The sequence below is a fragment of the Aquarana catesbeiana genome, linkage group LG05 (genome assembly GCF_042186555.1).
Source record: "Aquarana catesbeiana isolate 2022-GZ linkage group LG05, ASM4218655v1, whole genome shotgun sequence".
NCBI classification, from domain to species: domain Eukaryota; kingdom Metazoa; phylum Chordata; class Amphibia; order Anura; family Ranidae; genus Aquarana; species Aquarana catesbeiana.
In genome coordinates, this window is record NC_133328.1 from 135,349,353 (window position 1) to 135,374,081 (window position 24,729).

Here is a 24,729-nt window from a genome sequence, read left to right on the forward strand (position 1 = left end):
AAAAACACTGTATGTAAGGGTACCTAGAAGAATTGATGCTGTTTCGAAGGCAAAAGGAGGTCACACCATATATTAATTTGGATTTCTATTTTGTGCATTTACTTTCCATTTTGTTAACTGATAAAAAATAAACTAATAAGATTTCTATTTCTGAAAGCATTCTTAATTTACAGCATTTTCTCACACCTGCCTAAAACTTTTGCACAACAGTGTATATCATACATTTCAGGAGTTTGTTAACTTACTATGGGTGGGAGTAGGGTCAACATCAACATCCCACTACAAACAGATAGTCTTTCAAAATGGCCTGTTCAAAAACCAACAAAAATGATATCATGAAAACTTGGGTTTGCAATCAATTAATTTTAACGCACATTCTGCATTACCTACAGACCCCTTCATGAAAACATTATGGAATAAAGTTTTTTTTAATGCTTGCTTTTAATGCTTGACAAAAAAACAGAGATAAATGGGGTATGTTTTCATGGTACGCTAATTTTTTTTGATAAGCATAGATAAACAGTTGAATGTCTTATGGGGCGTACACACGGTCGGACTTTTCGTCTACAAAAGTCCGACAGCCTGTCCGACAGACTTCCGGCGGACTTTCGGCGGACTTGCAGCAGACTTTCTAATGAACTGACTTGCCTACACACGACCACACAAAAGTCCGACGGATTCGTACGTGATGACGTACACCGGACTAAAATAAGGAAGTTCATAGCCAGTAGCCAATAGCTGCCCTAGCGTGGGTTTTTGTCCGTCGGACTAGAACACAGACGAGCGGATTTCGGGGTCCGTCGTAGTTACGACGTAAAGATTTGAAGCATGTTTCAAATCTAAAGTCCGTCGGATTTGAGGCTGAAAAAGTCTGCTGAAAGTCCGGAGAAGCCCACACACGATCGGATTACCAGCCAGCTTTAGTCCATCGGCGTCCGTTGGACTTTTGTAGACGAAAAGTCCGACCATGTGTACGCCCCATTACAGTATTGTTTTAATGTTTTCATGAGCTTTTTTCACAGTTGTAAACTCTATTGCATAACATTTTTTGAGGGAAAGACAGCTCTACACCACGAAGCTCTGCCCTAAAACTGAAGACTTGCCATTCTTTTAAACTTTTTTACAGCATTTAAAGTGTATCTAAAACCAAAACTTATTAAAAATATTTTGGATGGATTGTGGATTGGTTAAAAGGCATTTTAAGACCTGTTTCCCATTGGGGAGATTTCTTTTTTCTTGTAGACACAACAAGAAGAAAGAAGTAAAGGAAGAGTAAAGGAAATACCCCTTAGACAGTTAGACAGTTGCCCCCCACACAAGTGTCCTTATTGGAAGATTTTGTTTCTTTCAGTCCCAGTGACAGTCATCACCATGATAAATAGTGGAGCGTGAGTTGTTCAGTTGGGACATATACAGTATATATATATATATATATATATGTGTGTATACAGTGCAGCGCTACTGACATGATAACTCTAATATCAAACCTTGTGCAAATTATATTCGTAAATTCAACAGTACAATCAACACAATCTCCCACAACATAAAGTCCTTATTATAAATATATATTAAAATTCTTGATTGCTGTGAGTATCTGTGAATATCATTCACCACTGTTCTTCTCTTTAAACACGTAGTTGTACACACCTCCACCAGCTGTTATACCTGTTCACCTCAACAATGAGTCAGGCAGACTCAAATATAGATCTTTTACTCTCACTCCTCAATGATCTCTCCCATCCACAGTGGATCAGCTGTTCACCTTCAGCCCTTTGCTGTGTCAACAACTTCCAGTGGGAAGGAGCCCGTGATGTCACGCAGCCATGATGGTGAGCGAGCGGACGCTATAATATTATACACATGTGAGTTTTGCTTATTATCTTTTAAGTGTCCTTTTTAGTGGGGTTATTTAATACATTTTAAAACAGAGAGCACTATGTTTCCTGTGTCTGTGATTGCATGACACTGACAGCGATAGCCCAGGAGTGGAGGAGAGTCTAAGGAGCAAGGTTATTTATAAGAGAGATCTACTCTTTACCCATGAGAATCACACTGGAAGTTGTTGAAACAGCAAAGGGCTGAAGGTGAACAGCTGGTCCACCATGGATGGGAGAGATTGTTGAGGAGTGAGAGTAAAAGATCTATATTTGAGTTTGCCTGACTCATTGTTCAGGTGAGCAGGTATAAAAGCTGGTAGAGGTGTGCACAACTAAGTAGTGTTTAAAGAGAGAAGCACGCTGGTGAATGATATTCATGGATACTCACAGCAATCAAGAATTTTCATATATTTTTTTTTTAAAAAGGACTTTATGATGTGGGAGATTGTGATAATTGTACTATTGAATTTACGAATATAATTTGCACAAGGTTTGATATTAGAGTTATCACGTCAGTAGCGCTGCACTATATATACATATATATCAACTTTTTGTAAAGTGAAGTGAATCCACTGAGAGTGTACAGCAGCTGCAATATTTTTTATATATTTTATGCACAGTGTTTGGTATTTAAAATTTTGCACTTAGCACTTAGTTTAAAATTAGGGGGTCTCACTGATTGTTACATACACACAATATACAGTAAATAGCAAAAAAAAAGGTTCTAAACCATCATGTCACACAGAAGACATATGCAAGGGAAATAACACCATTAATTTAATAGCATGCAAGGGAAATAACACCATTAATTTAATAGCTAATACCTTTAATAGCTAATACATATGAAGTTTACACAAATCAGCAATCCTCCATGCCATAAATTTTGATTCTGTAACTCGGTTAATTAAGCCATACTCACCTGATAAATTAACCACTTCCCTACCCGCCCATAGTCATATGACGTCCACAGATGGGATCTCCCATCCTGGGTGGACGTCATATGACGTCCTGGGATTCCCGGTCGTCTAGGGGGCGCGCGCGCGCCGCCGGGAGTGCGCGCGCACACCCGCCGCGTTCCTCGGGACCCGGTGCATGTGCCCGGCGGCCGCGATGTCCGCCGGGCACCCGCGATTGCCCGTTAACCGGGCCGGCATGTGGATCTGTGTGTGTAAACACACAGATCCACAGCCTGTCAGCTCTGAGGAGAGCGATCTGTGTTCCCAAAACGGAGGAACACTGATCGGTCTCCTCCCCTAGTGCGTCCCCTCCCCTTTCAGTTAGAATCATTCCCTAGGAAACATATTAACCCCTCCCCGCCCCCTAGTGGTTAACCCCTTCACTGCCTGTCACATTTACACAGTAATCAATGCAATTTTATAGCATTGATCGCTGTATAAATGTGATTGGTCCCAAAAATGTGTCAAAAGTGTCCGATGTGTCCACCATAATGTCGCAGTCACCAAAAAAAATCGCGATCGCCGCTAAAAAAAATAAAAAAAAAATTTTTTTTTAAAAATGCCATAAATCTATCCTGTATTTTGTAGACGCTATAACTTTTGCGCAAACCAATCAATATACGGTTATTGCGATTTTTTTTTACCAAAAATATGTAGAAGAATACGTATCGGCCAAAACTGAGGAAAAAATGTGTTTTTAAAAAAAAAAATTGGGATATTTATTATAGCAAAAAGTAAAAAATATTGTGTTTTTTTCAAAATTGTCGCTCTTCTTTTGTTTATAGCGCAAAAAAATAAAAACCGCAGAGGCGATCAAATGCCACCAAAAAAAAGCTCTATTTGTGGTGAAAAAAAGGACGTCAATTTCTTTTGGGTACAACGTCGCACGACCGCGCAATTGACGTTTAAAATGCGACAGCGCTGAAAACTAAAAATTGGCCTGGGAAGGAAGGGGGTGAAATTGCCCGGTATTGAACCGGTTAAAGTGCAAAATTTCAGTAGAATTGCCTAACAGACAGGCTCAGAGATGTAGAAAAATTGCAACTCATATAAAACATATATACAGAAACATTTCTAACTGAAGATTATTTTTCTATTGCCTTTATCATTTAAATTATATGCCAACAAGACAGTCATTAAGCTGTCAAAGATAGAGCAAACCATAAATTAATACACACATATTTAAAAAAAAAACACGGAAAGCAAAGAATCTGTGTTCTTTTTTGTACAAATAATAATTGGCTATGTGTGGATATTTCTTTTCATTTGAATTCCATAAGCTGATTAAATATTTTGAAAAACTATTTTTATAAGACTTAGGAAAAACATTCTAGGTCGTATATGTTTGTAATAATTATAACTCCTTTATTTACACAATTATTAACATTAACAAAAAGAACTTTAACTTGCCACAAAGAAAGAAATCATTAAATAATAATATAAGCCTATTCTAAAGCTTAAACATTAAATAAAAATATTGTTTTTCTAATTTTTAAACCTTTTTTCAAAGTGTCAGTTTGGATTTTGCCAGAACACCCTAAAAATACAAAACTTTGCCATTTAAGTCACACAAATGTAAACTGGTTTTGTAAAACTTTTTACATACCATTTTAAATCCAATACATTTTGAAACAGTTTCTTTTCTTTTTTTTTTCTTTTTTTTTTAACAATGCTTTCCATGCTGCCTTCTATCAATGACGTTGGCATATGCCCACAAAAGGACAACCTGGTATGCACCAAGGAATGAATGCCAAATGTTAGTCTTTACCTCTCCACTTTAAATTAAAGGGCCTTTTGGTTCTAAAAAACATCTGCATTTTACACCAGGGGTGGGATTAAGCAGTTTTCAGGTCAATTATTCGTCCCTTTCTTTTTTTTTTTTCTTTTTTATCAGCTTCAGTTGTTTCCATAATCAGTCCATTTGTCACTCTCTTGATTCAGTGCAATAATGTGAACACTATATATATATATAAATACACTACGTATACATTTGAATCAATCAGCAATTAGAAAAGTGGTTCACTAAGATCTTGGCATTGGTGAGTATGCTTCTCTAAGGGATACTTTAGTGTTAAGGATGGGCTTAGAGTAAAGTGCGAAGGCTAGTGCTGGGGTCAAGGTTTAGGAGTTTATGGTACAGCAGATTAAGAAATATGTTATGCGTTTAGGAGCAGGTTTATTGGTAAATGTAACTTTTAAGGGTAACATGCGTTTACATACATTTTAATTTGTAATGGTAAGAGTTAAAGTTATGCTAAAATGTTAGGCTTGCTGTTCATGTAAGGGTCAATTTTAGGGGTTAAGTGTTATAGTTCATGTAGGAATAATTTGACGTTTTAATGCCAGGCAGCAATAGGTTATAGGTAAAGGACATTTTTGGTCACTGTGTGATTTGGTATATTTTAATCACCAAAAGCTCTACAGGGAAAAGTACTAAGTCTTTCAACACCACAAAACTAGACTATCAACTTTCTCAAGTCTCGACATAAAAAAAAAAAATGTGTATAAAATTACTTTATGGCTAGTCCTAAATTAGACTTTAACATTGCAGATACAAATATAAATATTATATACACTTTAAATAAAGGTAACTTCACCAAAAAGCTTCATATTTTTTTTTCAATTGACAGCTTTTAAAAAGAAATCTCCATCCAGTAAAATTAATTGTGCTTATTGTTACCCGTTTCCTCTTGTTATTGTTTCCTATTACCTCATTTGAAACTTATCGGATGCTTACTGGCTAGATTGGGTGAACCTTTAAATATAAAGCAAACAACAAAACATTTCAGGTAAAAAAAAAACAGTTTCAGTATACTAAAGTCAGATTGTACTTAAAAAATGTTCTAAACAAAGCTAAATAAAGATAAATAGGTATTGATTGGTATGTATGCTATCATTTAATAGCATTATACCGACACTATAGAAAGTTCCATTCATGTCCTGTTTTGTCATCATTATTATTCAGTGTTTCCTGTCTGAAAATTCCTATCACTTCATAGTATTGCTTCCAAGCCATCATGTTATTCTCTTGTTAATGTTGCCATACCCGGTATGTACAAATTAAAACAAAAAAACAGTACCTAACATACAATACCAATAATATATGATATAATGTATATTAAAATTATGTACTCAAAACAGTATCACTGACAAAGTACAATTAGAAATGTATTTTATGTAGCAAAAAAATATTAACAGTATGTATTTCTAGTTTTTTTATTTATTCCTCCTGCATTGCTTCTTCTAGATTAAATTTTTAATTATTATTTCAATTTGTTTATGTTTATTTTACCTCCAACATGCTAAATGTGTGTGCATACTTTATGTAAAAAGGTGGTTCAGGGATATGAAATAATGTTTCTCTGTAAATTATATAAGGCTGACTGAATATTCCATTTATTATTGAAGAAACCACTCCCTTTTTTTCTAAATTATGATTTCTTTTGTTTTATTACAATGGATAGTGAACAATGAAGAATGTTGCAATAAATGAACATGTAGTAACATCATTACTGTGATTGCTCTATAGGTTTCACTTGTTCATCTTTTGAAAACTATCAGATTGTTACGACTTTTACGCCTTCTTCAGAAGTTGGATCGTTATTCTCAACATAGCACTATAGTACTTACTTTATTAATGTCCATGTTTGCCCTTTTGGCCCACTGGATGGCTTGCATTTGGTATGTCATTGGGAGGATGGAAATGGAAGAAAATAATCCCCTTACTTGGGATATAGGTAAGGCAATTTATGTTATACTTACTCTATTATTAATACGAAACTTTACCCATACCAACTTGATAAAAAAATAATGTTCTCTAGCAGGAAACATACATTCCACATTAATAATTATGCTACCAAAATTAGTGTGTGCTGTAAATTGTCTCCAGCAATGCTACTGTTTCTTTTTGTTGGAGGCTGCCATTTTGATGAAGCCCAGGGATCCTAAACAGCAGTAAGTCTTTAGGCTGTCAGCAAATTGGCCTCTACATTTTAGCACAGTGCAGACATATATAGAGCACCTGAGCATGTACAGAGCAGGGTGAGATGGTGTATTATTGGATTTTAAATATTATAGGCACTTTTTAATGTTTTCCATAGCTATACCTGCAAAAGGAGTCAACCTGAAGTGATCTAACAGGACTTAATTTTCTGACAACAGTTCCGCTTTAGGAAGTATTGGGGGTCATTTACTATAGAGCTGCTGTGCTAATTAGCACTAATTGCCGCAAATTAGTGCTAATTAGCGGTAATTAGCGCTAAAACGGTATTCACTATAGCGCTGGTGAGAAAATACTCCCAAAATCGAATTTACTATAGTTCCCTGAAACCAAATAGCGCCCAAACCCTTACTCTGCTAAAACCTGGAGAATTGCACATGGAAATAATGTTTAGAGCATGATATAATTGCCTAAATAGTACTGAAATATGCGGTATATTATTTAAAGATAATCTGCTTTTAAATTGTGAGAAAAAGTGATTTCTACACTGAAATATCTTTAAAAGTCTGAGAACTGAAAAATTCCCGTTTTGGACAACTAGGTGCCAACACAACTGAGCATGCTCAGACCTGAAAATAACTCTCATTTTAACTCAAGTGTCTTTTTTATCCAGCGCTATAGTAAATACCAAAATGAGAGCTAATTAGAGAGCAGTTTTTTGAAGTGAAAATCTGCTCTATTTTAGTCCAAATCAAGTATTAGCCATTGATTCTAATGGAACAATTCTAACTTTCACAAAAAACCTTTTAATGTTGAGATGAAATGTATCTTTCCTGACAGACTCCATGGCAGCCTACGTGTGGGTTAACCCCGCCTCCTCTCCAATGCTATAGGACCCCATTCCCATAAATGAGTGCTCACCACTAGCTACTGCGTTCCTTTTTTGTCCTCCTCTATGGACCTACACATGCTGTTCGCATCAAGATTGATTGAATCCAAGATTGGCATACCTGTGCGGTGCAGCTCAAAAAGCCCAGCTATGAGCGGGCGAGTAGCTTAAAGAGGCTTGAATGTTCCCCCTTGGTGGATGGGTGGTCGCCTCTGTATGCCCGGCGGACAGTTCTCATCAACGGCTGGCAAGGTCTGTGGCTGTTTTCTCATACTCCATGGCAGTATTTCTATGTGTTGTCTGTATTTTCCCTGGTGGTCCAGTGTGTCCTATCCCCCTCATGGCGGCTGGTTCGCGTGCGTTCCAGCCCGCCACGGCACTTCCGGGTTGCGGCAGTCTCCGCCGCTGGCACCTGCGCTGTAGCCACCCTGAGAGCGAGGTTTGGCTCGCGCATGCGCAGTACGGCGGCTCGTTCGTCGTCCGCGCAGGCGCCGTACGGCGGTTCCCCTTTGCGCGTGCGCAGTAGGGGATAATGATGTCACGGGCGGGGAATTTAAATTCCGCCCTCCTGTCCTGTTGAGTTGGGATCTCCCTTGGTAGGGAAAGGAGGAGCGGATCCCTGCTGGTCTCCAGGTGAGTGGTGGAAACCTCTGCAAAAAAAAAAGAGCAAAATAATGGAAAATGTTCTTTTATCATTATATATGTTTATCTAAATATATATACTTATGCGGCTGGAAGTTGTTTTTCCTTTGCCTTGAATATACATTGGTACATGCTTTGTGCATATTAAAAAAAAAAAAAAAAAATGAGGCAAGCAGAGTTTTTTCTTTTCTCTAAAACCTTTTCATATTTGATGCCTAGGTTTTCTTAGACCATTATCCCTGCAGACTATTAAAGTGACATTTCGTGTCCCTGGTTATGAACAATTCACCGCCTTTAAGTGGCCAGCCCTCACGCACAAGGTATGTGCTCGTGAGGGGAGGGGATGAGATTTATGCACATTATTGTCGTGCTGATACCATGTTCTGCCTTTCTTCTCTCCCCTTCCCCTATTTTTTCTCTTCCCAGCCCTTCTAGGTCGGACTTGCTAAATGCGGTCCAGAATGCCAATGACCTTGCCAAGCCACAATACAATTCATCTTCATCCAGACGAGACTCACAGTCCGGATCCCACCAGAGGAGACGCTCTCGTTCCTCCTCAAGACACCGCTCCCACCGCCATGACAGCCGCTCAGACCACAGAGCCTGCTGGGGATGTAGGACACGAGTTCCGGAGGGCAAGTCCTTATGTGACCGTTGTTTTGCCCGTGCGGTTGGGGAAAAAGAGACGGAAAACCAGCGTTTAGAGTCTCTTGTGAAACGAGTGGTACAGCAATCCCTAATGGAGAGGGAAGCACCTTGCACATTGAGCCAGTCTACCACCGCGTCTGGCCCGCCGGCGGAAGAGGCCCGCGATGATCCGGGTACTTCGCAGCCCTATATTACCTCTCCTGACTCCTCAGAGGATGAGTCTATTAATGAGGAGGTCATTGGAGGGTTCGACTTCGCGATGGTTTCCCCTTTAATCAAAGCAATCAAGGAAGCCTTGAAGTGGGAAGACCCTTCCACTCCCCCAGCCAAGCAGAAAAAATTCTTCAAGCACCTGGGGAGAAAACGCGCAAACTTTCCGCTCCTTCCAGAGCTAAAGGAAATCATTGAGGAAGAATGGAGTAAAACAGAGAAAAAATCCTCCATGTCTAATAAAACCTCCAGATTGTACCCCTTCAAGTCAGAAGAAGTAAAGAATTTGGAGAATACTCCTCTTGTGGACGCAGCTCTTATGCGTCTGGCCAAACATGTGACTCTTCCTCTAGAAGACGCAGTATCTTTTAAAGATGGGCTCGAGAGGAAGATAGACCTAGATCTAAAAAGAATCTATGGGCTCGCGGGTATGGCCTGTAAACCAGCCCTGGCATTAGCGGCCATGTCTAAGGCCATGGAGGCCTGGACGGAGAACGTGGAAGCCTTCCTTAAAGGCGTGTCAGAAGAACTGGCTGGAAGTTCAGCAGCCGCAGAGCTGAAGCTTGCAGCGGTCTTCCTGGGGGAGGCGTCCATTGACCTGATCCGCCTTCTGGCTCGTATTATGCTGTCCTCAGTTACGGCCAAGAGAGCCCTCTGGTTGCGTCCCTGGCTTGCGGACCCTGGTTCTAAGCAAGCGTGGTGTAAAATCCCGTTTGAGGGGTCCTCACAGTTTGGCAATAAGCTTGACGATGCCATTACGCGAGCCACAGGTGGCAAATCGGGTTTTCTTCCCCAGGACAGGCGCATGCTGGGTCGAAAGAAGCCCCAGTTCAGAAGACGAAGTCCGGAGCGCTCCAGGGAAGCACGCTCCTACAAGCCTGGCCGGGACTTTAGGAAGAATTGGAGCAGAGGGCAGTCATCCTTCCGCAAACCCGTTAAAAATCAAACGTCCAGTGCTCGTGATCAGGCTAAATCTTTTTGAGGTTACGCCCGCCCAGGCGGGCCGGGTGGGGGCTCGTCTGCTCCTCTTCCGGCACGTCTGGGTGGCCTCGATCTCAGACTTCTGGGTCATAAGGACGGTCTCGTCAGGCCACAGTTGGGCCTTTTCCAGGACTCCGCACCCAAGGTTCATCTCCACTCTTCTCCCTCGGGCAGAGGATCAGAAACAAATTTTGCTGTCCTATGTGGACCTCCTGAAAATTCAAGGAGCAGTAGTACATGTACCACAGGACGAATGGTTTCAGGGGATATACTCCCCTCTCTTCCTAGTTCAAAAAAAGGGGGGCTCTTGGCGCCCAGTCATAGACCTCACATATCTCAACGGATTCATAGAGAATGGAAGGTTCAAGATGGAAACCTTGGTGACCATTCAGAGAGCCATACAACCAGGCGACTGGATGATATCAATCGACCTGAAGGACGCTTATTTCCACGTTCCAGTGGAAAAAGAATTTCACAAATACCTCCGCTTTCACATTGGGTCAGATCATCTTCAATTTATTTGCCTCCCCTTCGGGCTGACAACGTCCCCCCGGGTCTTTTCAAAGGTCCTCCTAGCTACGGTGGCACTAATAAGATCCAAAGGGGTACGTCTTTACCACTACCTGGACGACCTGCTGGTGCTGTCCCAGAGCAGGGAGCAGTTGCTGGTCCACCGGGATCAAGTAATCTCCACTCTGTCCAACTTCGGGTGGCTCCTAAACATAGAAAAGAGTCAACTGAGCCCAACTCAGCGTCTAATATATCTGGGAGCCCAGTTCGATACAGTGGCAAACACTATCTCCCTTCCACTACAGAAAATTCCTACAGTTCGAGACAGAGTCTCCCGGGCTCTACATGCACGGCAAATGAAAGCCTCTCAGTGCCTGAAAGTCGTTGGCACGATGGTTTCTACGACTCCCATGGTCAAATGGGCCTTATGGAGATTGCGTCCCTTCCAGTCAGGCCTCCTACGGCAATGGAAGTCACGGGACAAGAATCAGGTCATCCGCATAACATCTACAATGAGAAACAGCCTCTTCTGGTGGCTTCAGCGCAAGAACCTCCTGACTTGCCACTCCATCGCTCCCATCTCCTGGGTGATGGTCACGACCGATGCCAGCGGTACCGGTTGGGGAGCCCTTTGTGGGTCGAACCTGGCCCAAGGCAAGTGGGAAACATGTCTCCCCAACCCAGGGTCGAATGTCTTGGAACTTCGTGCGGCCTGGTGTGCCCTACAGTTCTTCTCTCATCTCCTGATGGGGGAGTCAGTGCTGTTGAGAATGGACAACACCACAGCAGTATCATATGTGAAGAGGCAAGGGGGTACTCGGAGTCCCACACTCCTTCGGGAAGTCGAGCCCATCCTATCGTGGGCGCAGAAATACCTTGCCAACATCTCGGCAGTCTTTGTCCCAGGCGTCCAAAACACTCAAGCAGACTTCCTGTCACGGACCGAGTTGGACAACAACGAGTGGTCTCTCCACATAGAGACGTTCAGGTGGATCTTGTCACTAAAGACCGATCCCGAAGTAGATCTGTTTGCTTCCCCCTGCAATCGCAAGCTGAAGAAGTTCTACACCCGGGGGCTCTGCAGTCAAGCCATCGGGACAGATGCCTTGACGGATCAGTGGAGGTTCAAGCGGGCATACGCCTTTCCGCCACTGCCAGTTATGCTGAGATTCCTGCAGAGGCTCCGAGCGGAGCCAGTGGAAGTGGTGACAATAGCTCCCTACTGGCCGAACAGGCCCTGGTTCCCTCTCCTGGTCCAGCTCAGCTGTCGGGACCCAGTGCCTCTCCCTCTCAGACCGGACCTTCTTTCTCAAGGGTCAGTCCTGCACCCTTGTCCTGCGGTGCTGAGACTGATGGTCTGGTTCTTGAGAGGGAGAGGCTGGAATCCCTAGGTTGTGCCTCAGAAGTAATATCCACTCTCATGAGCTCGAGAAGATCCAGTACAAATAAAGTCTATGGAAGGATCTGGTCCAAATTCGTGGAGTTCTGCTCTCCTCAGGGCAGGTCTTTTAGACATCCAGAAGTCCAGGACGTTCTCAGTTTCCTCCAAACGGGCCTAGATTTAAATCTATCTGTCAGCTCTCTGAGAGTCCAAGTTTCGGCACTTTCGGCCTTCTCCGGCACTTCATGGGCAGTTCATCCTCTGGTTAGACAATTTTTCCGAGGCGCATCGAGACTCAAGCCCCAGAGAAAGCCTAGGTTCCCCAAATGGGACCTTCCATTAGTCCTTGACTCGATCTCTGGACTCAGTACTTCGGGGCCCTCCCCGCTCCCTATCAAGGTCTTTTCAGCAAAGGTGGCCTTCTTAGTGGCCATTACCTCAGCCAAAAGGGTCTCTGAAATTGCATCACTTGGTCACGAAGAACCCTTCCTAACGTTTTTCCCGGACCGGGTAGTCCTAATTCCTATGCTGGGTTCCAACCCAAAAGTGTCTTCAGTATTCCACGTCAATCAAGAGATCGTTTTACCTACATTTAGGACCCCAGGGTCCACTGAGAATCACCCTCTAGATGTGGGTGAAGCTATTAAAGAATATCTCAAAGTTACTTCTCCCTTTAGACGTTCTAGTCATCTCTTCGTGCTTCACTCAGGCAGCAATATAGGGAAGAAAGCCTCAACCAGGACTATCGCGTCCTGGATCGTACAGACCATACAACAGGCATATAGGGCTAAGGGCTTGGCTCCTCCAAAGGCGGTGACAGCCCATTCCACCAGAGGAATGGCAGCCTCGTGGGCAGCGGCTCGACATGTGGCTCCAGATACCATCTGCAAGGCAGCTTCATGGGCTTCTATTAATACCTTCATGTTGCATTATTGTATAGAGCCTGCCTCTCTATCCTCCGTAAACTTTGGGTTACAAATCCTATCGACCGATAGGACAAATTAAAATTTATGTTTTGATCATGCATACCCACCCGTGTGGTTGGCTAGTTATTTCCCACACGTAGGCTGCCATGGAGTCTGTCAGGAAAAAGGAAGATTTATTATCAAATACTTACCGTAATTTTCCTTTCCTGATGGACTCCATGGCAGACGGAGTTCCCACCCATTGGTCAACGAGTAGGCTAGTTACGGAACGCAGTAGCTAGTGGTGAGCACTCATTTATGGGAATTGGGTCCTATAGCATTGGAGAGGAGGCGGGGTTAACCCACACGTAGGCTGCCATGGAGTCCATCAGGAAAGGAAAATTACGGTAAGTATTTGATAATAAATTTTCCTTTTTCTGTGAAATAAATTTTCCTTTGCAACATTGTTGCTTCTACTTAAAATATTTTGTTTTTAAGAATACTAGAATGTGGAATGTTTTGATGTTTTGGTAAAATATATTTTTCTCTGTCACTTTCACTTGTTTCACTTGTTACTCTCCATCTCACAACCATCTTTACCCAAACTCACACAGGTGTCTTTACACTCCACAAACAATATCATTGCTGATGCAAATTTAAAATGAATCACAATTTTTTGTGCTTTTTATTATTTCCAAATATTCATAATTTGAGCCCAAAAAATGTGATATGTGTACCAACATCAGAAATCATGTAATTCCCAAAAATTTGAGGGTAATATTCTACTCTCACCCACAAAAAAAACACCAAATATCACAGAATAAACCAAGAAGAATAACTCCTGAGTAATGTAATTCCATCACCTGTATGTCCAAAGAAATGCAGTATTTATGTGTAGTTATGTGTAGGTGGTTCTCAAACGTGGCAGCTCCATGGCTTAGAGGTTAGAACTTCTGCTTAGTATCCTTGAGGGTCTGGGTTCAAATCCCAACCGTGTTGCTTCATGTAGAGAAGTTGTCTCATCTCCCAGGTCCTATAACTATGTCTAAATGTAGTATTTATGTGTAGGAGGGTTACACCACTATTGTAAGCCAAAAGTATTGGGACGCCTGCCTTTACACACACATAAACTTTAATGGCAGCCCAGTCTTAGTCCGTAGGGTTAAAATTTGATTTGGCCCACCCTTTGCAGCTAGAACAGCTTCCGGGATGGCTGTCCACAAGGTTTATTGTGCCTATGGGAATGTTTGATCATTCTTCCAGAAGAGGCATTTGTGAGGCCAGGCACTGATGGATGAGAAGGCCTGGCTCGCAGTCTCTACTCAGCCAAAGGGTGTTCTATCGGGTTGAGGCCAGTCAAGTTTCTCCAACCCAAACTTGCTCATCCATGTCTTTATGGACCTTGCCTTGTGCACTGGTGTGCAGTCATGTTGGAACAGGAAAGGGCTTTCCCCAAACTGTTCCCACAAAGTTGGCAGCATGAAATTGTCCAAAATGTCTTGGTATGCTGATGCCTTAAGAGTTCCCCTAACTGGAACTAAGAGGTCAAGCCCAACCCCTGAAAAACAACCCCACATCATAATCCCCCCTCCACCAAATCATTTGGACCAGTGCACAAAGCAAGGTCCATAAAGACATGGATGAGGGATTTTGGGGTGGAGGAACGTGACTGGCCTGGACAGAGTCCTGACCTCAACACAACAGAACACCTTGGGGATGAATTAGAGAGGAGACTGTAGGTCAGGCCTTTTCGTCCAACATCAGTGCCTGACCTCACAAATGCACTTGGAAGAATGGTCAAACATTCCCATAGACACACTCCTAAACCTTGTGGACAAGAAGAGTTGAAGCTGTTATAGCTGCAAAGGGTGGGCCAAATGAGGTTTGAACCCAATACTAATACTAGGATGCCATTACAGTTCATGTGCGTTTAAAGGCAGGTGTCCTAATACTTAGGCCAATATATTGTATATTGCTTGTGACACTGAGCATGGCTATGGACTTAGGGCTGGTTCACACCACAGAGATGCAGAGAACATGTGTGGGGCTGCCTGGTGCCTAAGTGGGTAGCAGTTCTGTCTAGCAGCACCTGGGATGTTGGTTCAATTCCCCAACATGCTAATACTTGTGTTGAAGTTTATATGTTCTCCCTGTGTGGGTTTCTCACCACAATCCAAAGACATGCTGGCACAATATTTGTCTTCTGTTGAAATAGGTTCTAATGTAAGAAAGTTTATTTTGGACTTTAGAGTGGAAGCTCATTGCAGCCAGGGACTGATGTTAATGTTTATTAGCACTAATCATGCCCAGGGATTTGGACATTTCAAATTTTAGGGTTTACACTGCACGGGTACATATGCTTAGAAAACTGTGACTTTGTTTATGTGGATGAAAATGGACTTTGATCTTTGTCCTGTAGTTGGAGATTTGATGCACATAGCCAAGGGCTAACACAGTTGCGAATACTATTTTTTCCTTTGAAATGTCATTTTGCTGTCAACAACCCCATGTTGATGGGGACAAGGGCCTCATCCCCACAACCCTTGCCCGGTGGTTGTGGGGGTCTGCGGGCGGGGGGCTTATCAGAATCTGGAAGCCCCCTTTAACAAGGGGACCCCCAGATCCCGGCCCTCCCCCCCTGTGTGAAATGGTAAGGGGGTACAAAAGTACCCCTACCATTTCACAAAAAAAGTTTCAAAAATGTTAAAAATGACAAGAGACAGTTTTAGACAATTCCTTTATTTAAATGCTTCTTCTTTTTTCTATCTTCTATCTTCTATCTTCCTTTGGTTTCTTCCTCCATCTTCTTCTTCTGGTTCTTCTGGTTCTTCCTCCGGTGTTCTCATCTGGCACCTTCCTCCGTGGCGTTTCAAAAGGGGGCTTCCAGATTCTGATAAGCCCCCCACCCACAGACCCCCACAACCACCGGGCAAGGGTTGTGGGGATGAGGCCCTTGTCCCCATGATGATGTTTTGGGTGTTTTAGGGGGCTACTCCAAAGCACCTTCCCAATGTTGAGGGCATGTGGCCTGGTACGGATCAGGAGGGGGGCGCGCTCCCGTCCCCCCTCTTTTCCTGCGACCTGCCAGGTTGCGTGCTCAGATAAGGGTCTGGTATGGATTTTTGGGGGTACCCCACACCATTTTTTTTTATTTTGGCACAGGGTTCACCTTAAAATCCATACCAGACCTGAAGGGTCTGGTATAGATTTTGAGGGGGGCCCCACGCCATTTTTAAAAAAATTTTGGCCGGGGTGCCCCTTAATATCCATACTAGACCTGTAGGGCCTGGTATGGAATTTAGGGGGACCCCCACGCCATTTTTTTTTACATTTTTGTTCGGGGTTCCCCTGTGGGGAATTCCCATGCCGTTTTTATCATTGAATTTTTATGTGTATTGTTGGACTGGCAATTCATTAATAGCCACAAGTACTTTTAAATGACTTTTTTTCCTTTGAAATGTAATTTTGCTGTCAAACTGTTCTAAAAATGGAAACATGCTCCCCTTTACAGGCATACTATGACACCCCCCAGGTACGAAATTTAAAGGAATATTACATTTTTATTGTTTCACTCTAAGCATTATTAAAATCACTGCTCCCGAAAAAACGCATTGATACATGTGCCCTGGGGCAGGACCCGGGTCTCCAAACACTTATTATGGCAAAGAACTTGCATATAAGCCTTCAGTGAGAACTTTGGATTTTGCAGGTTCGAGCCCCGTTGAATTCCACTATTCCAGCATATGTCATCTGACAGGCATTATTGCCGCAATAGCGCTGCTTTCCATTTGCATTAGCGCTGACTTTCTGAGAGTTGGAGTCTTTCTGGTCTTTTTTGAGAGTTATTTTTTGGTACTGCAGGATAATTTTTTGGTGCTATAGTAAATGACCCCCATTGTGTCAGTATATTTTTTATGTTACTCAAAATGATAAATGCTGGTCTATTTTATATTGGTCTTTCATACCCATCGAGTGATAAAAGTTTAAGAACCTTGATAATCTACTCTGATAAGCTTTAGATTTGCTCATTATCAATCTTAAGATTTCTACCAAGTTGAAAAAGAAGGTTAAATTGTTTTTATGAATTTCTTTCACTGCTCAGGTGTTGAGATGTAATGTTGCCTAAGTACAGTAAAAAAGATGACATGCCAGTTTTGCTGCTTTGTGTTAAAACATAGGGACTTCATTCACAAAGAATTAACCTGCAGCTTGAAGATACCACTGCAGCTTAAAAATGGCAGTGTTCCTCACTTCAATGCTGTTATAGTTAGATTTAGCTACAGTATTAAAAATTAGTAATAAAAAAAATATTATGTATATAATTTTTTGTGTTTTTGTTGATTTGTAAACCTATAATAAAAAAAGAAATTGATAGCAGTTTACAACCCAGCCATGGCTTAAATCCTATGGTGCAAATCTAAACTCTTTCTCAGATTATCTAAAATGTTGAGTGTGCAAGAGTTGGCTAACAGCAGAGTCCTTCGGTATCAAATATTATTGTCAATACATGTAACAACTCCCAGCAATCAAGTGTAAAGTTTGATACCAGAAGACTTTGCTGTGTGCCTGCTCAGGTACACCCAATATAATAAAAAGCATAAGCAAGCAATTTATTATAATAGTGTACCAAATATAAAATGTCAACATTATTTACGTAGGCTGATTAATCATAGAGTTAAAATCAACACACATACTACTTAAAAATAATGGAATTTAACATAGAATATATTTGCCTTTAAAGGCTGTCTTTAGCACAATGTTATACTGTAATTGATGACTGAATCCTTTATGTCCCGCCAAGCAACTGGCTAGTGATCTTTTACCCATTGTTTATTTTCTAAACATTGCTTGTATCTTATGATAGATCATTTATATAAAAGGTAAATTGACCTAAAATTACCTAACAAGCCTAAAAAATGACATGATTATACAATATATACCAGGAGTGTGCATATAAGTATGACCAAAACCAATAAGCTATTGGGATCTTCAAAGGTGGCAGTCTGGAAGGTGTACAGTGAACTGACCAGAACACAAGACTTACATTATTTGGAAAACATCTCTTCAGGGATGAACGTTGGAGATGTTGAGTGGCTAGGGCCATGATGGTATATCATGCAGTAAGTGCCAAGCACAACAGTTAGAGTGACAATACAGTTTTAGGTACAATGATATGTATAAAAAAGCTATGCATTGCATTCTTTGTGATAAAAAATGTAAACAGCTGTTACCCGTTTACTATATTTAATATTTAATATCTCAAGGATATGATGAGAGTTAAATGAGACACAGCAGACATTTGTTTGGTTGGCATGACAGCTGGTCATTTAGCCTATTGAGAAAGAAAAGTCTGTAATCAAAGCCTACATATTTCTATTGTGATAGCTTTCTTTTAAGTCTTTACTACTGAAGGATAACTTCAATAGCAGATCCACTGTATATTATTAGGTTTGTGCAATACAACTAAAAGGCCAGGCTCCTTAGTGGCTGTATTGCTGTGGGGTAGCTAAAATACAAATTAACACATACCGTATGTACTTATATACAGATTCAGTGATGTTTTATGCATTACATTTTCTTGCTAATCGTCCTACCTAAGTATCTGCTTCACTTAATCATCAACACCTATGTTGTTTTTGCCACTTAATGATAATTGTAATCAGACAATGTAAATCTTTTTAAATTTTTTGTTTTGTTTCGATGCTTTGCAATTAAAATGTTTTACATTTAATATTGCTTAGGTGGTTCTTCAATAGGAAAGATTTGTTAAAAAAATGATGTAATGCTTATTGATTTTTTTGATTTGTAGTAAATCATGTTTCTCCTATCTTTAAGAATAATAATTCTAGTGATTGATGCTAATTAAAATGGTACATACATCTTTAAAATTCCTCTATTTTTGTTTACAGTGACAAAAGTTGCTAACAAATGTCTTCCTCAGAGTACTGTAATGTGTGTTGAGATGGTAACTGTCCAAATACTGTATTTATTTTAGTTGTTTCATTCACTTTCTAGATGTACTTGTGAACGTCTTCCTACTGTTTATTAATCTGTGCATACAAGTGTACTGCACTTTGTTTTATTTATTGTACTAGTTTATTTATTGTGAAGTCTATTTTTAGAACTATGGCATCAATAATTTCAAGTTTTGTTAATCCACAATGGAATTGTATGTTAAATTTCAGCACAGTGATTACAGTACACAATAGTTTATACAGTACAACCTGTTTATTAAATGTAGGTGAATAAAGTATTAACCAGGATACTGTGGCCTATAGGTCATGTATTACCCATTTTTTTATGTGCTTGGTTAAAGTTGGAAAGGCTGAGAACAACTGTGGACTTTTATTGCTGTCTGTGTCCCTTCTTGGTAGATTCACTCTTCTATTTGTCCAGGTCTCCATTGTCACCAAGACAGAGAGTGATGGGGAACCCAAAATTTTAGAGTTACCATCAGAGTAAAAGCTGAGCAGAAAACTTTGTTAGGGCACATCTGTTTCACTGGCACCTGCCTAAGAACTAAGAAATTCCTTTTACTATATAAGGGTTTCCTATCACTTTCTGTTGTATCAGGAGGTGAAGGAAAATCTCCCCAATGGGCCACAGGCAGGAAAAAAATGGGCTAGGGTTCAAACTCTGTCTTGCCCTATCCAGAAAAAAAATAGCACACATACATTTTATTATCTTGGTGTGAATTAGGTATTATCTTGCTATAAAGAGAGTCATTCTGAGCTGCTTCAGCACTCACATAGGTAAATTTACGTATTTCCAAGTAATCCAATTCTAGAACATATAGATGATACATGCTTGCACATACTGTAAAGTAAATATTAGTGTATAGTAAGGGCTAAAGTGTGATAATTGCTAAAATATTTTATCTGCATTTGATGGGTGTATATACTCATAATTAAACTGTGCACAATAAAAGCAGGAATGCTGGAGATGCCAAAGTGAACAGTGGATTCACATAATGTGTATACTGATTAGCATGCTTTGATGCACGTTAATCGCACTTGACTTGACACATGTTGGCATCCTTTTTTTAATGCTTTGCATTCTTTTGCATTTTTTTCCAAAGCAGAAGCCAAAATACTTTATTTTGTTTTCCCTAATAGCCACTGCAGTATGTGTTGATATTTTACAATGGGGTCGATTCACTAAGAGTTAAATAATGGCAAATAAAATGTGGTAGCTCCTGCATTAAATAAGTTTTGAAAGTGCAATTCAAGAGTTGTTTGATAAATAACTACTGCAGTAAAATTTAGACAATGCAGCAATTACCATATATTTTCATGCAGTAATTTATCGCATTGAGCTGGTTGCGAAGGAGCGGGCTGGAAAGCTGGCCGCCACATCCCAAACAACATATGACTCATCAGCTATTAGTGGATTCCCCGATGACAGCTGAATGTAAAGAAAACATGCCAACAATTAAAAATTATGAAAAAAAAAACAGCATGGGGAACCTCCCTTCTCCCCGATGCATTCCAGGTCCTTTGGGTCTGGTATAGATTTTACATCAACTTTTTTTTTAAACGGAGTGGGGACCCCCCAAGATCCATACCAGACCCTTATCTGAGCATGCAGCCAGGCAGGTCAGGAAAGGGAGGGGATGAGCGAGTGCCCCACCCCTCCTAAACCATACCAGACCTCATGCACTCAACATGGCAGGGTGCTTTGGGGCAGGGCCTCTGCTCCCCAATCCCAAAGCACCTTGTCCCCATGTTGATAGGGACAAGGGTCTCTTCCCAACACCCCTGGGCTGTGGTTGCGGGAGTCTGCGGGTGGGGGCTTATCAGAATCTTTAAGCCCCCTTTGACAAGGGGGCCCACAGATCCTGCCCCTCCATGTGAATGAGTAGGGTACATTGTCCTACTCATTCACCAAAAAAAGTGTCAAAAATAAATAATTCACATGCACACAGTTTTTGCCAATTCCTTTATTAAAAAATTTTAAAAAAATGTCCCCCCAAAGTAGATCCAATGTCAAAAATGATGCCTGCTGCACCCCCAGATCCTGAAAAAGGGGATAAAGAAAAAAAACTCAGGCCCTGACGAAGGCTACCGCCGACTGCCTGCTCCTCCGCCTGACAGTACAAGTGGCCCTGCCTCCTTGTAACATCACCAGCCAGGAGTACGTGGGGGCAGGGATGTCACATGGGGCAGGGCCACCCAGTGACATCAGCTATTTAAGAACTGTCAGGCAAAGGAGCAGGCAGATGGCAGGAGCCTTTCTTCAGGGCTGGAGGGCCCTGTGATTGACATTGAATCTACTTCGGGGGACATTTTTTTTGATAAATGATTGTCAAAAACGTTGTGTTTTTAATTATTTTTGCCACTGTTTTTGGTAAATGAGTAGGGGTACATTGTACCCCATACTAATTCACATAGGAGTGGGGGGCTGAGATTTGGGGCCCCCTTATTAAAGGGGGCTTCCAAATTCCGATAAGCCCCCGCCTAAAGACCCCCACAACCACAGCCCAGGGTTGTGGGGAAGAGGCCCTTGTCTCCATAAACATGGGGACAAGGTGCTTTGGGGTGGGAGCAAAGCCCCCCACCCCAAAGCATCCCCCATGTTGAGGGCATGTAACCTAATATGGTTCAGGAGGGGGGTGGTGCCCACTTACTTACCCCTCCCTTTCCTAACTTGCACAGCTGCATGCTCGGATAAGGGTCTAGTATGGATTCTGGGGGGATCCCATGCCATTTAAAAAAAAAAATTTGGAGTGAGGTTCCCCCTAAAATCCATACCAGACCAGAAGGGCTTGGTAAGCATTGGGAGGTACCCCACGCTGTTTTTTTTTCATAATTTTTAATTGCCGGTATGTTTTCTTTACATTCAGCTGATGACCATCTGTTGTTAAGGATGCGGCAGCTGGCTTCCCGCCCAGCTCCTTAGGAACCAGCTATGGGGGGGACCCCCATACTAGACGTATGCAATTAATTTCATTACAAACTAGGTTTTTAACCCGTTTAATGAATTTTTCAGAATATTCGTAAATTTGTAAATTTGAAAATTCGTAAATTCGAAAACTCATAAATTTGTAAATTCGGAATATCAAAAATTTGAAAATTCGTAAATTCGTAAATTCGAAATTCGAAAACCCAAAAATGCAAAAATCTGAAATAATAACTATTAAATTATAGGTATTGGAATTTCCTTTCAAATTTGGCTGTTAGTGAACAGAACAAATGCGAATTTATCTGAAGTTACGAATTATCCGAAATAACGAATGCTGTATCTAAGTGAATGAAATGTAACAAATTAATAATAATAAATAACAATAATAATAATAATAAAAACTTTTCATTATTATTATTTATTATTAATTTGTTCCATTTGTTTAGATGTGGCATTCGTTATTTTGGATAATTCGTAACTTTGGATAAATTCGTATACGTTACGTTCACTAACAGCCAAATTTGAAAGGAAATTCCAATACCTATAATTTAATAGCTAGTTATTATTTGGAATTTCCGGATGTTCGTTCTTAGATTTTTTGGATTTTCTCTCTTATTTTTGGCTTTTCGAATTTTTGAATTTCTGAATTTTCTAATTTACGAATGTTCAAATTTTAAAATTTATGAATTTACAAATTGCGATCATAATAAATGACCCAAAAAACAAACAAAAAAAACGAATGAAACGAAAATGAACACATTTTTCAGCAGTGCACATGTCTACCTCATACTGTTTCTGACAAATAGCGCATGCTATACTGCCAGCAAAACCCTGGTGATAAATAACGCATGTTTTCTTTCATTTCTGTTCCATTTATAAATTGGACTTAAGAGCTGACTGCATGGTATTTTGGCGATATTTACCAGCACATTTTTCATTTTGTGGTAAAAACTGCATTATCGGTTTTCTTTTGTGAATTTACTTTTTTTATCGCATGCGACAATTTATGCAAATTTGTCACATGACTGTGTTATCGTATGCGGTAAATGTTATCGAACTGACCCCGATGACTTGTAATGCTTTGTGCTGCATTTTCACCCATTGCACATCTACAACAAGCATTAGTGTGATCTAGGACTATTGGAAACCATGGATTTCAGCTTTTTATTGCATTGAGCCTTGCTTGAGCATTGTAGCCCACTGCAGCCAATCGATAAAGTGTGAATGGGCCCTAACTGATATTTCTAATGGGTTGCAACCAACCTCCTGTTACCTTTAGATTCAAATGCTCATTTTGTCAAGCTATTTTATTTCCCCTAGGCCCCCATTCACATGGATGCACTGATCAGTACAACCATGCAGAGATTAGTGTTTACGTGCCCAGGAGGCAGAGGTAGTCCATTTAGCCATGTGCAGCCAGGCTGTTCAAATCAATGACAAGTACACAGTTGCATTGATCTTTACGCACATCCCTGGGTGTACATCCATATGGAACTAAGGCATGGCTCAGAACACAAATAGACTGTGCTCAGAGTCATGCATGTATATCGCAGCCATCTGCCTGTCATTGATTTGAACAGGCTTGCCACATGCAGCTGCATGGACCACCTTTGTCTCCTTGTTAGGTAAACACAGCCCTCTACATGGGTGTACTGATCAGTGTGCCCATGTGAATGAGGCCTAAGAAGGTTGAAAGTGGCATTGTCTGTGAAATTATAAACTATAAGTTTTTAATTCTAGCTAGGAAAATCTATTACGTAATAAATAAATAGATAACCGCGCTTAGGATAACAAAAATATATATAGGTCTGCTGCCTCCCCTAATAGGGCTCCCCTAGGGGAACTCTAAGTAGTGAAAAACCAAACAGAAAAATGGGGTAAGTGGCGCTACCTACTGGTAAACAGTGAAAAGAAGGGTAAGTAAAGGGGTATACAGTGAGAAGAAATAAATTAATAAATAATAAAGTAAAAGGGGAAGGGGTATGTGAACCCCAACAAAGCTCAGTGCATAGAATCCCAACCTCAGATAAAGTGTCAGTGCTAAAAATATCTATACCATATAATTGGATAGATAATATACAACATACCCACCCTATAGACCGTGTACCTGGGCTACTGTACAGGAGAGTCCCCTATGATAGCCACAGAGCACAGCCTATGAGTGTGTGGAAAAAATGTGAAAACCACCAATTGCTATATGACCAAAGAAGTATGAGACATAATTACACAGTGCAACATAAGTGTAACCTATAGTGAATTTCTGGTGGCAATTACTCCAACTGCCACAATAATACAGTGAATAAATTATAAATATGTATAATGAACCAGTGAAAAGCAACCACATTCAAAATTAACATTCAGAATGTGTAATATCCTGGTAAAATATGCCAGAGTGCCAGAACTGAGACTTGCACTTCAAAGGCATATATAAAGCCGTATACGATGGAAATAAAGTTCACATAAGGGTGGGCAAATGCCAGTTCATATAATGTGTGACTGATGTTCCTCAGGTGTATAACAGAGATCAAAATGGTGACTTGAGTGCTTGCAGTATCCTCAGGTGACTTTTGTTCTGCCCCCCCAAGGGTCCCCACTTACCAAATCCAATCACCCCTGCGGGGCAATAGGCGTGTGGATCTGTAGATCAGTTCTGGTACTCTGGCAATTTATTTCTTCTCACTGTATACCCCTTTACTTACCCTTCTTTTCACTGTTTACCAGTAGATAGCGCCACTTACCCCATTTTTCTGTTTGTTTTTTCAGGAAAATCTATTAATATATGGTGCTGAGATATATAAAAACATTTCTCTTTGTACTCATCCCTACTGCAAACTTTTATGAAATTCAGGCTTACTGCATTTATTCACATTGGTGCTCTGTTTATATCAG

At 40.9% G+C, this 24,729-nt stretch overlaps 1 protein-coding gene across 2 annotated transcripts in view; it reads left to right on the forward strand.

Annotated features, from left to right (window-relative positions):
- KCNH8 (potassium voltage-gated channel subfamily H member 8) overlaps window positions 1–24,729 on the forward strand; it is a 1,076,212-nt gene that overhangs the window by 684,673 nt on the left and 366,810 nt on the right. For both annotated transcript variants that reach the window (XM_073630214.1, XM_073630215.1), the window contains exon 7: window positions 6,363–6,570. In XM_073630214.1, coding sequence (XP_073486315.1) covers window positions 6,363–6,570 — 208 coding nt within the window. The remainder of the gene's footprint in view (window positions 1–6,362; window positions 6,571–24,729) is intronic.